Genomic DNA, 13,793 nt, shown 5'->3' with positions numbered 1-13,793 from the left:
CCACAGGCCAAATGAAACAATATGTATTGAATGATCAATCAAAACCAATCTGAGAACAGTGTTCACTGTGGCAGTGAAAGACATTAGAAAGGTCATATTTCAAATGCTTCAAACAGTTATCAATAAATTATGTTACTGTTAAACACCAACCTCTAGGTTCTAAAGTTCTAGGTCTAAAACATTCTTTTTTCTCCCCTAATGAATGTTTGCAGCGCCAGCTGGAGTTTTAGATGCGTGGAGGTTGTTTGAGCCAGTTGATCCAAACAAACATAGAAGAGTAATCGTCTACTGGAAGGTATGTTGAACAACTTATCATAGTATGTTACAGCACAGAAGGAGGCCATTCGGCCCTTCATGCCTGTGCTGACTCTTTGAAAGAGCTATCCAATTAGTCACACTCCCCTGCTCTATCCCCATAGCCCTGTAAATTTTTTCCCTTCAAGTATTTATCCAATTCCGTTTTGAAAGTTATTTTTGAATCTGCTTGCACCATCCTTTCAGGCAGTGCATTCCAGATCATTACAACTCGCTGTGTAAAAAAATGTTTCCTCATATCGCCTCTGACTCTTTTGCCAATCACCTTACACCTGTCATTTTGTTAATCAGCTGTATACTCCTAGGGACAGAAAGCCATCGGCAGCAATGTTTTTCATATAATAACTGTTGAGCTCAGGGAGCTAAAGTTCTGTTAAGCAATGTGACCTTTCTAACGTGAACAGTTAAAACGAAACATCGATGTGTACTTCCTGCTGGGCTGCTCCTGAAACAAGATCATTTAATGGCTCTTAAAAAAAACAAATCACCTCTCAACAAAATTATCTGACATAATTTAATAATCTTATTGGAAATTTCTCTTAACTGTACCAATCATTAGCAGGCGACTTCAGAAAAATATTGTGCACTTGTTTTAACAATTTTATATTAAAGTAATAAAATTTTCTCCTTTGAACTTTCCTCCTTGTTCCCCCTAAGCTGAAAATTTGCCGTAGAACATACACTTTTTCCTCCCTGTTTCCTTACCTTATCGAAATCAAAACTCATTGCATTGTTCCATACTTAACTTCTTTTTTCCTAGTATGTCCAAAGTGTGGAACTCCTTACCTCCCTCAATCTTGCCTTCCTTCTGCAACATACAGGCTTTTAAAACCCAAATCTAGCATCATGTAATCATTACTTTGTTATTTATCTCACCTTCTCTCCTACTCTTTTTAACCTCGGCAGTGTCCAGTCCTGCACTATATACGCCTTAGCCTTTTATTTTAGTTTCTCAATTCGATTGAAGTGCTAACACCTCCCCCAGATTTGTCTCAGGTAATTAGTTTTGCTAACCAGTCATTTTGAAAATAAATCAAATTTATAAAAACCATCCATAAAAATGGAGGAGGTTGTGGGTGGAGGGGAGATGGCAATCGTGATTTCTGTGGCGTCGCGAGAACACTCCTGGTCCTTCAGCTCTGCAGGAACAGTTTTTTTAAAATAAAAAACTTTTCAAAACCTTTGGTTGGTGGCTGCCAGGGCCGCTGAAGATTCTTGAATGGGACAGGCCCCGATGCCTGTCCCGCTCATTGGAGACAAATTTCTAAAAGGAGTTCTCAACAGGCATTTGGCCCCTCATTTACATATTCAAGGGGCGTAATACCTGTTATAGGCGTCTGGGTACCTAAAAACAGGCCCCATGAATTTAGCAGTGGGTCCGACGCCTGTGGGTGCAGGCCATCCCACTGCTGAATTGGTATGTTTTGTGCCTGCTTTACACCTGAAAAACAGGCGCAAAGCAATCCAATTTCTACTCCTGATCTCTCTGAAAGGCAGAAAAACAACACAGGCTAATCTATGAATTGCTTATTACCAGAAAGAAATATACACAGAAGCAAGTTATCATCAGCTAAGAATACCTTTATAGTAATTAACTTTCGCCAATACATTAAGTTACAAAGTCTTAACATTTTTCTTCAGTAACTTTTGCACATGAGTCTGTGATGAAAGCAACTTTACGTGAGAAATGATTCCTCACAAAATGCTTATTAGCCCTTGAGAGGCATAGCGATGCAGAGAAATAGGCCATGGGGCACGTGTCTGGCTAACTGCCTCTTATCTCTGATGTCCAAGCTACACAATGAAAGATAAAAAGATATCCTTCCTAATTAATCAAAACTGTCTCACGTTCGATTACTTCCTACAATGACAGACCAGAAAAAAAAGAACCTGCAGATGTAAACAATTTCAACCTAGCCAAACAAGTTTTGAATTATATAGACTTGGATCCTAGACAGTTGTTTATGTATTCTCCCCTTATGACTCAGAAACTAAATTATTTCTAGTAAAAAATTTAGTTAACAGAAACCAGTTTAAATTTGTTCTTGATACGTAATGTTCCCAGAGAGTGAAATATATTCACTTTGCTTATAAGCTCTGAAGCTGAGAACAAAATAGATAGCAAATCTATGGCAATGAAAATCGGTGGCTATTGCCCAAGATGATTTCACCTTGTTTGTGTCAGTTGAACCAGCACTGAGTTTTACAAAGCAATTAAACCGTATTTTCTGATGGCAAATATAGTGTAAAGTGCTTTCTAAAGTGAAAAGTCTGTTTCCCAGTTCAGTGTTTACTACTGGGAAAGAGGATGGAAATTTTGAAACTGCGTGGGGTGAAAGAAGGGTTGGGGATTTTCATATTTTGGGATTTTTGACAACACCTCTCCCACCTCATTAACATTTAAATGAACGCCTGAAAAATTTGCATGCAATCCTCCCCACCCGATTTTTCTCTTTGTGTTTTCCCAGGCATTATCCCACGCCCAGAAGCTAAAGAGGAAATCTTAGTGCCCTTACGTCCCCAATAACAATCTATCTCCCATTCAAACACCTCAATTGATTCTACAATTATAGCTTTTTGAGCTAGTGCAATACACGTTCTAACTTCTAACTGATACAAAGATGGGAGGGAAAGTAGAGAGTGAGGAGGACATAAAAAACCTACAAGGGGATATAGACAGGCTGGGTGAGTGGGCGGAGATTTGGCAGATGCAATACAATATTGGAAAATGTGAGGTTATGCACTTTGGCAGGAAAAATCAGAGAGCAAGTTATTGTCTTAATGGCGAGAAACTGGAAAGTACTGCAGTACAAAGGGATCTGGGGGTCCTAGTGCAAGAAAATCTAAAAGTTAGTATGCAGGTGCAGCAGGTGATCAAGAAGGCCAATAGAATGTTGGCTTTTATTGCTAGGGGGATAGAATATAAAAACAGGGAGGTATTGCTGCAGTTATATAAGGTATTGGTGAGACCGCACCTGGAATACTGCATACAGTTTTGGTGTCCATACTTAAGAAAAGACATACTTGCTCTCGAGGCAGTACAAGGAAGGTTCACTCGGTTAATCCCGGGGATGAGGGAGTGGACATATGAGGAGAGGTTGAGTAGATTGGGACTCTACTCATTGGAGTTCAGAAGAATGAGAGGCAATCTTATTGAAACATATAAGATTGTGAAGGGGCTTGAACAGGTGGATGCGGTAAGGATGTTCCCAAGGATGGGTGAAAGTAGAACTGGGGGCATAATCTTAGAATAAGGGGCTGCTCTTTCAAAACTGAGATGAGGAGAAACTTCTTCACTCAGAGGGTAGTAGGTCTGTGGAATTTGCTGCCCCAGGAAGCTGTGGAAGCTACATCATTAAATAAATGTAAAACAGAAATAGACAGTTTCCTAGAAGTAAAGGGAATTAGGGGTTACGGGGAGCGGGCAGGAAACTGGACATGAATTTAGATTTGAGGTTAGGATCAGATCAGCCGTGATCTTATTGAATGGCGGAGCAGGCTTGAGGGGCCGATTGGCCTACTCCTGCTCCTATTTCTTATGTTCTTATGTAACTTTAATTTGCTGTTTTCGGGCGATGCACATTGGAGGGTTGTTCTGGTTCTAATAGTCATGGTTCAGCTCAAGTTCAAAATGATTACCTCAAACCATCCATTTTTATTCATTGACTTGTCTTATTCATGGTAAAATCTACAGATAGGAGAGATGAAAGTTCCCTGTCAATGCTGCTTAAGGTGTCAGCTTTGGCTCAATAGTAGCACTTTTGCCTCTAAGCCAAAAGTTGGTGTTCATGCCCCACTGCAGAGACTTGGGCACATAAACTCAGCTGACACTCCAGTGCAGCACTGAGGAAGTGCTGCACTGTCGGAGGTGTCGACTTTCAGATGAAATGTTAAACCGGGGTCCTATCTGCCCTCTCAGGTGGATGTAAAAGATTACATGGCATTATTTGAAAAAGTGCATGGGAATTCTCCTGGTATTCTGGCCAACAGTCATCCCTCAACCAACATCACTAAAAAACTGTTTAATTGGTCATTTATTTCTCTGCTGTTTGTGGGACCATGCTGTGCACAAATTGGCTGTTACATTTCCCTGTTACAACAATGCCCACACTTCAAAAGAACGTAATTGTCTGTGAAGCACTTTGGGACGTACAGAGGTCATGAAAGGTGCTATGTAAATGCAAGTTCTTTCTTTGTCTGAAAAAGAAATCCCAGTTTGCTTTTAACTGGCTTAAATTTTAACGTTAAGCTTATGTCCCCTTGTTCTGGATTGACTTACTGGAGAGAATCTACCTTGTTGATCCCCTTTATTATTTTGAACACACTAATCAAATCAACCATTAACAACTTCATCTCCAGGGAATATAAGCCAAGTTTACCCAATCTCTCATCATAGCTAAGTCTGTTTAGCCCAGGTATCATCCTGGTGAATCATCACTGGACTCCCTGTAAGGCTATTATGTCCTTCTTAAATTGGGATGCCCAAAACCAAACAGAATACTCCAATTGTGGTCTTGCCAGTGCTCTGTATAGTACATTGATATTCTATGGCCTAATGCCTGTTTGAGGCCCCCACATCAAGATTGGTCTTCCCTGAGGCAGCTGCTCCAGCTGCACACAGGAAACTTGGTCTATATGCGCCTAACAGGCAGTCCTTACAATGAATGCCTGTTATACCACAACCAACAAGGTAAGTTTTTAAAATATACTTACTTGAATGTGAAGTCCGGAGATGCATCAGTGCTCCTCCCAACCCCACATTCAAAGAACGAGGGCAGCTGCATGCCACCACTCCCCTCACCGCCCCCTCCCCCCACCCCTCCACCGATTGCCGTCGCTAACTTGATAGCAGTCATGACTACTTCATGATATGATGACACCATTATTTAAAGAACAGGAAGAATAGATGGCTCCTCAGGTTCTAAGGATATCTTCTTCAGTCCTAGTTCATGAACTGCTTGTGTCAGTCATGAAGATAATGAAGCACACATGGCCACCTGGATCCTGGTTGAACATACCATCAGAATATTGAAACAAAGGTTATGTGCAGTCATTTCCTCTAAACTGATATACATGTGCATATGTTGGAATTTGGAAAAGCAGAGACACTGCTACCCAACTGTCCCATTTACATGCCAACTTTAGTGAGTTCATGAACATGCAGCATTCATGTGTCTTGCGCTGGCATTGTACTTGGAGATCCCTAACTTGTAATTTTATATGCACCATTACAAGTGTAGTTCTATGCCAGCAACATAGTGGACTCTGCAGCAACATGGGCATGCATGTGCATACGTCAACCAGCTGAAAGGTTGTCTGAATGCTTTGCATGCTGATTTGTTGGCATTCCTCCAATACTAAGGCCCGAAAATTCTTGTGGTCCTCTCTGCCTATGTTAGTTCTGGAGAGCACAACCATTGCTTGTGCTAGACCCAGGACAGAGACCCCATCCCAAATCCAGGGTGGGCTGTCAATGACTGTGAGAGCGCCTATACCCGTCTTGCCAACAGTCACTCAACCTGAAATTCCCTAAGGTCAAAGGTGCCAAAGAAAAAATAGAAATATTTTTGAGACTTCGGTTCCAAAAAGAGCCATTTAGCATCCGAACAAGGTAAAAGGTTTGGGGCTTTTCAGAAGGCCTCAAAGGGACTCTTAGCAGGTGTGAGTTCCATTGAGGCCTTTCAAGGATGCAAAGTGTGCAGGGTGCAAATTTCCTAGGAAAGCTCAGGAACTCCCCTAATATGCTCCCTTGACTTAAAGGATGGGTGGATGATTTGTCCATGCCCCCTCCCCCCACCAGAACTTAAGCATAGTCTAAACAGGGCGGAATCTTGGCATTACTGGGATCAGCCCCACATTCTAGGACCTTCTTTGACAGAAATCAGGCTTTCTGTCCTCTCCAGCCCCTGCAATTTCAGGGCCTTGAAGTAATCAATGTGCAAGTATCTTATCTTGCCAATCTTCATGAGTCCAGAAAATGTCTTTCTCATTTGCTCTCAAGATCTGCAGATGTGCAGACATGGGAGACTGCAGTGACTAACTTGGCAATCCCCACATCATTTCAAACAGTGCTCCTGATTGAAGAGTGCCACTCAACTTCAAATAGGTTCCTTTACAGCTCCCTGTGGAGTCAAGAGTTCCAGAGCAGAATCCTCAGAAGAAGCAAACCTGCTCCTGCTCCTGTCCTTTCTTGCTGCCAACTTGAATTATCAGCAACACTTTGAATTTGGCAATGTGCAGCTTTGCTTTATCTATGAACAGCAATCTTTTAAGACCTGATGACTTGCTGGATGTTACTTGCTACTTGACCTGTATGTTTCATGCACACAAGCCGATTTGCTTAGGGAGCCCATGCTAATTATCAAAATGATCTGAAATGATGCAAGATCAGCTCTCCGCAGTACTTGCCCAAAATGTGTGTAGTGCACAGCAACAGGATCACATAATCAGCTCCCCGTGAAATTCTAGTAATAATAATGCAAACTTATCTCTCTTCTATACATCAGACCAAGAAGATGCCAATTGACCACTTCCTAGCACAAATGAGAATAAGCAAGTTATACTCTCAAAAAGAAACCCTTCAGAAATTATTGTTATCTCTTTAAATCTTTTTGAGTTTTGTCTTGAAAACTATATAAAACATTATCATCAACGAGCAGATAAAACAGTTTTGCAGTAAGTTAGAATCTAATTAGCAATTCTCTCCCTTCAAATCATTTGTAGGTACTTTTAATGTAAATTTGTTCATAAATGGGAATCAAAGCATCATAGAATCATAAATGTTACAGCACAGAAACCGGCCATTTAGCTCGATAACCCACCCCTGCCTACCCCATTACTGCCACTGAAGCAGCATAACACCCAGGAAAATCCTGCCTCTTATATCTTATAATTGAGTAAAGAGACTGCCACAAAGGTTAATTTTTGTCACAGACTCCATGGCCTCGACATTAACCTCCCAAACAACGGTCCCCAACCCGCCGTGTACACGCCCTTTGCCATTTTTATGGTGGTGGGTTTCAAGCCGTGCAAGTTTCCGGTCTTGGAGAGGCACAACACTTCATTATCACATTTTAAATCAGGGTCTCATAGTGCAATTGGGAGCCTGGTTCAAATTTAACAGTTGCTGCGTGGGTTTCCCAGAGCTCGGGAAACCTGGCAGTGAAAGGGTGGCGGGAGCTGCCAGTTCTGGAAGGTAAGTGCTTTTTATAGCATTCCTTGTGGGCCTGGATGAGCAGGAGTGCTCTCCCCAGCTCCTCAAGGAAGCTTCGGGCCTCCCTTCTGCCGGTCACGGCCTCTCTCTAGCCCCTGCCGCGATCGCCGACCTCCCACCCTCCAGCTCCGATCTGCAGCCTGCCCCGAGATTGCAATTGCCGGGGACCGGTCTCGTACCGCTAGTTTTCCCGCCCGCCAGCCTATCAATTTGACCAGCTGCCAGGCAGAAAACGGAAGAAAAAAATTATAATGAGGTCCTGCCGTTAAATTCGGCAGGACCTCTGTGTTCCCGGCCTTGCCAGGATTCCCCTGCACCCTCCCCGCCTCCCCGTAAATATCGGGGCCTTTGTCAACAACAGTTTGTGGCTAAAAATTCCCAAGTTCTAATCACGCTCTGTGTAAAGCTATTTTTTCTATGCTTCTCCTTCATTCTTTTTCTAATTATCTTAAATTGTACCCTCTTGCGACGGTCTCACCAACCAGTGGAAACAATACATCATTCCTTACCTTAGCACAACTTTTCATAATCTTGAAGTCTTCTATCACCTTCTCAGTTCTAGTAAAAAAAGGCATTAGCTTCTCAAGACTCCCTTCATAATTAGAACTTCTCATCCATGGTACCACCCTGATGAATTACATTTCACCCTTTTCCGTTGCTATTGTATTCTTTCTATAATGAAATGTCCAAATCTGTACAGAATACTCCAGCTGCGACCTAACTAAGATCTTGTACAAGTTTAACATTATTTCCAAGTTTTGGTATTCTGTGGCTTTAAATACAAAACCATGGATTTTACTTGCCATTTCTATGGCCTTATCTGCTTGCAATGCACACCAAGATCCCTCTACTCCATTTGAAAATAAACCTTAGCACTAAATCAGCATTCTCACTTAGAGAGATTGTACATATGGTTAATGGTGAAATGGAAACATTCACACTGTTGCAGTAGGAGAACCTTTCCTAAGGTTTGGGTTAAGGCATGTTGTTGGGATATAGGAAGTTTTACTTTGCATCTAGCTGGTGCTACACCTGACCCTGGCAGCTCTCAATACCCTTTCAGCAACATCACTCACACACAATAAAAAGCACCAAAAAATATATATTTTTAAAATTCCTTCACGAGTTGTGACAGAGGTAAATTCAGACCACCAAAAGCTTACAATCTGGACTATTTGTGTATACCAGTGTATTTGTGTGAGTGATGATGGTTTTAGTAATGTTTGCTATGAACGGGATGAGCGTAGTTATGTTTGAGTGTGAAAATATTGGTAACTGGTCTGGTATTAGTTTTGCACTATCAATAAGTTTTCTACATCTGGATTGGCATGGGGAGAGGGGGTAACATTTCAATAAGTTATTTAGACAGTAAGTCAAAGGATCCATTGTTTTATTGTACTCAGTGACTCCTGTCTGAGTGTATGAACTCAAAGACTGGATAACCTGTTTGCTGACTATTTTTGCGATAGCTCCCTCTTGTGACAGGCTATGTGATTACATGCAATTAATTTCAATTTTGTTTTGATTTTTGATTTTCCCCTTCCCTTTTCTCCCTTCCTCTCCTGAAGGCCGTAGACTCACTACCTTTTGCCCAGTTCAAAACTGAATTGGCACGGGATAGAGGGTAGGGCTCTGGATGGGGCATGGCTTCCACACAGGGCTGATTTTCATCCTTTCCAGCACGGAGGAACAGTGCAGTAACGTAATCGAAATAGCAGTGCAGGATTTACTGCCCCATTCCCACCTATATCTGAGCCTGTGCCATTTTGGTTGGAGCCTTGAAAATGAGCACTTGCCATAAACATACGGGAGCATCATTAACCCATGCAAATCGGGATCCTACAATGTCAACAGAACCTTGATGCAATTTTGAAATACCAATGGGTAGAGCGTGGGCTGTGCACACTCTGCCCATTAATACTTGGCGTTGAGTAGACTAATTATTGGCCTTTAAAGGGACAGCTACAGGCTGCTCAGAAAAAAGGGAAAGAAAGGTTTGTAAATTATTTTTATGGGGTCAGGAGGACCATTAATGCGGACCCCACAAAAATGGACTCGCTGCGAAGCCCAACCCTCCACAGCTCTCCTTCGGGATCGTATCCCTCCACTCTTTAACTTACCTGGATCAGCTGAGCTCTATGGTGGAGCCACCATGTTTTTCGGCCCCTTCCCACCAGTGAGTTGTTCCAAACGTGCGAGCAGCTTGCAGATGGAATGGCAATGAGGCCCGAGCATGAAAATTGATGGGGCCTCGGACCACATCCTTGGACTTGCTCCACCCGTCTCGCACCCAATGGAAGTGGTCACACAAAAATCCACCCCATTGAGGGCTGAAATTGAAACAAAAAAGCTGCTTATATTCCTGAAGTGTCTCCCCATGCACATGCACACGGTGTAAATTTCAAGTGCGGCAATCAGAAAACTACGTTTAAGCCTCAATGTTTAGTGACTTTATCAAAAGCAGTAAATGGATTTTCCGTCTCTTTTTAAGACCAGAAGTTGGTAATTAGAGAAGAAGCTCTTGGGTTCCCTCACTAATCCAATCCATCAATCTGAATGGCAGTTCTATTGGTGGTGGGAGGAATAATTTCGCAGAGAAACCATAGGAGTTCTGTTGAGGATGCTAAAAGATTATATTCTTCTTTGCTGAGATTTTATCTGTTGTATAATTTTTTATATTTTTTTTCCATTCCTAGCCTCTCTATCCTCAGGAAACCAGGGGCATCATTCTAGGTTATCATATATTCTATCAACAGAATGGACTTGAAAAGACCATCCGAGTGTGTAATGTATCAGAAAATCAATACAGCTGGAGAATGCCCTGGGCACCAGGCACCATCTTTGTTACTGCATTCAACTCCAAGGGAAACTCCACACCTGTAGTCCTCCACGTAGGAGAAGCAAGTAATTCCTATTATTTACAGAAGACCTTTTTTTTTGAGTCTTCACAAAGGGAACTTAAAACAGTTTTGTCTGTAAAAAAAATAAATTATGAGAGCTGCTATTTCCTGGCAGAGGATGGGGCAGACGTAGATTCTACTCCCACTCAATTCTCAGAATGACCCACATGGAACAGGAAGGTGTTGACTGGAGATTGTGCCATCTCACAGTAGGGGAGTGAAAACAAGAGGCGAGAGTCACACCTGGGCAATCTGTAATATCTACTAGCAGGCATGTTACATGAGGCATTGGCAGAGATCAGGCCCTGCACCCACTCCCCGAGCACTAGGCCAAGCAAACTAAGAATTGAGGATGAAAATACAAAAAACAAATGGCCAACTTTCCTTAATGCCCCACAAAAATGATAAATAATCAGTCTGATAGCACAACTGTTGTGGCACAGTAGTTGGGAAGTTTGCTTCATACCTCGGCTATTGAACTTTACATCCCCAGCACATTGACTATGACTCCTTTCTGTTAATCACTTGTGTGACAACTGTCTTTCATTCTCAACCTTTTCGCCAGGCAAAAACAAATACCACACCTATTCATAGTGCAGGAAGGCAATTCCTATGGCACAAAACTGCACCTTGACACACAGCAGAGAGGCCATAGCGTATCTGGGAACTAAATTGTCATACTGATACAAAACAGAGTTCTCCTTGGGGTCGGGGGTGTAAAGTATGTTGTACATGGTTTGAGAGTATTCTGTTCTAATACTGGGTGCCTCTGCACCAGACTGCTTGACCAATACAGGGAGGAGAGAGTTGATAATGAAAGACTTCTTGTTCATGGGGATTCTGAACTCCTGTACAATATCAGATTGATACTTGTATAATTTTGTATGGATGTAGACTAGTTTCATTGTGTATTAATGTTGTACTATATCTATCACCATACAGATATGATGGCTCCCAGAAATCTTATGGTAGCACCAGCTGGAGACTCTGGAATTTATGTCAAATGGGAACCACCAGATGAAACCAGTGAGCTAGTGCTGGGTTATGTAGTCGACTGGAGAGAAGCTGCTGATAGCAACATGCAGCTACTTGGTTGGAAAAGGCTTCCCAGTGCAAATCACTCTTTGTTTATAGGACAACCCTCTTCACCTCAGGAATATCTAGCAGAAGGAAGTAAGTTTGCAATAAACTGCAGCTGTTATTGCTTGTTCCATCTCAGAGTGAAGTCTTCTATCTCTATGGACCATGGTCACCTTCTTCAGTATATTGCATAACAAACAGGATTAGAGAGTGGAAGATTTTCCCCATAGAGTACAAAAGTAGTTAATGATGTTTCAATTCATGCCTTCAAAATAGATTGTTTAAATACATGGATCAGCATAGGCAGATAAGGATCAAATACTCAATAGAACGCAATTATTTCATATACTGACAGAATCATGGAAATGTCATCTGCACAGAACAAGCTTAAATAATGGAGATGTAAATGTGGATAAATAGTTGCTCAACTATCTTTGTGGATCAGGGAGAAATTTTGTGGGACGTTAAATAAGTGGGGTAGAGTTCCTAACAGGGTAGATTGTACATGCCCTGTTATTGGAATGGACTTGCACTAAATGGTCATTTTATACATTCTTATGTTTTCTGTTTGTCATAAAACAGGTTATGTTAATGTGGTAAATTATTTCTATCATCTTATTTAGGAAGCATTATGCCAAGAAAATGTTACAATATTTCTGTCACTGCATTGTACCAGAAGGGGCAAGGAAGATCTTGTTCAGCACAGGGATATTCAGTAGAAGGAAGTAAGTAATTAGTATGATTGTTATTCTTGCCCCTCTACTTTTTCAATTATCTTCCCTTTTTTCTCCTGAAAGTGGTGATTGATGGTGTTCTGTGAACATTGGGCATACTCCATTACCTTGTACAAGAGGTTATTCTTTATGTGTGAGTGTCAGTAGACTCTTGAAATGAAGTGGACACATCGTAGTGAGCCCAATCTTAGCCTCACCCAACGTCCCCATACTTTTACTCACACTTTCCAGCAGAAGTCACTGAACAGTGATCAAAATCAAGGATCCCAGCTGTTTTTGCTTCCTTTCCGTCTAAGGATACCAAGGCTATCTGTAGCATTCTAGCTGCCATTCTGGCTGAGATCAGTTAACTCAGCACAGATCAGTGCTCAAATACGGAACCTGCCTCTGTATGACTCAATTGCAAACCACGCAGTGCATTTACCTAGTAAGGCATTGAACAAACTCTCCTCCGTGCCCTCGTTTCTCCAATTCACGAATTTTGCATGCATCATACTGTTATCCCTCAGCTGGAACAGCAGGACAGAGCGTGGACTTCTTTACAGCCACTGTTAATACCATCCTTCTCCAGTTATAGGAGGTGCACTTCACAACGTGAAATAATTCTCCCCTCATGGCTTTTAGAATCAGGTCTCCAACTCAGAGCACTGGTTAAAAGCAAATGAGTACATCTCAGCCATCTATAGTGAGCACGTAGCTTCTTCCCAGCTTTTCCGGATGTAATTTGATGTAGAACTATATGAACTGAGAAAATAAACATATTTGAAGTTTTTTTATATTCAGGGGCCCCCTAATGGCTGCCAAGGAAATGAGGATAGTAAGAAAAGTAAGAAAGCTTGTAGGCTACCAAGAGGTTATATTAAACTGATACCAGACACTGGCCATAAATGATGAAGGGATATAGAGGGCACAATTTGAAAAGAAATCTGCAGGTGCGTTGGGGTTGGGGAAGCAAAGAAAATCGGGATTTTTTTGGAGCAGGCAGGAATCCCGGCTCCAACCCACTGAAGAACGCGCACGACCCAGAGTCACCTGGGTGCGCGTGCCGTTCCCGAACCCGAAAGTCCCCGCCGGCAATTAAAGCTGGCAGGACGATATTTAAAGCATTAGATCAAATACTTAAAGTACTTGAAATGTCCATAGATCCAATTAACAATAAAGGCAAGCGATTTTAACGCTGCCTCAACGTGTTTCCTGCGCTGTGTGAAACACGGCATTGGGAAGTAGTCGGGTTTCAGCCGGCAGCCATTTGGACCTTTAAATCCCTGTTTGACAAATGGGGATAAAAGGTAAGTTATTGCAGCAGGGCACTCGGTTCTCTCAGACAAACCTTTGGTTGGGAAATCTTTGTGTTAGACTGAAAATTCTTGGTTTCCACCCAGAATTGTTCTGCTTACACATATTTACCAACTTTTTGGACCTCCTCAAATGGACACCATCAGGATGGGGGGGCGCGATGGCTGCATTCGCCATTACATCCAAGGACGAGGAGCATCACCATCCTTGCCAGGCGTGGCGTGCACTTCCGCCACTTGTAGCTCGACAATACAT

General features: G+C 42.1%; 1 protein-coding gene across 2 annotated transcripts in view; it reads left to right on the top strand.

Moving 5' to 3' along the window:
- Window positions 1–13,793, top strand: part of LOC137325358 (interleukin-12 receptor subunit beta-2-like) — a 153,717-nt gene that overhangs the window by 79,847 nt on the left and 60,077 nt on the right. For both annotated transcript variants that reach the window (XM_067990360.1, XM_067990359.1), the window contains exons 8-11: window positions 213–295; window positions 10,225–10,432; window positions 11,371–11,601; window positions 12,132–12,233. In XM_067990360.1, the coding sequence (XP_067846461.1) occupies window positions 213–295; window positions 10,225–10,432; window positions 11,371–11,601; window positions 12,132–12,233 (624 nt within the window). The remainder of the gene's footprint in view (window positions 1–212; window positions 296–10,224; window positions 10,433–11,370; window positions 11,602–12,131; window positions 12,234–13,793) is intronic.

The sequence above is a fragment of the Heptranchias perlo genome, chromosome 9, assembly GCF_035084215.1.
Source record: "Heptranchias perlo isolate sHepPer1 chromosome 9, sHepPer1.hap1, whole genome shotgun sequence".
In the NCBI taxonomy this organism is placed as follows: Eukaryota; Metazoa; Chordata; class Chondrichthyes; order Hexanchiformes; family Hexanchidae; genus Heptranchias; species Heptranchias perlo.
This window is presented reverse-complemented; position numbering and strand designations above follow the sequence as displayed.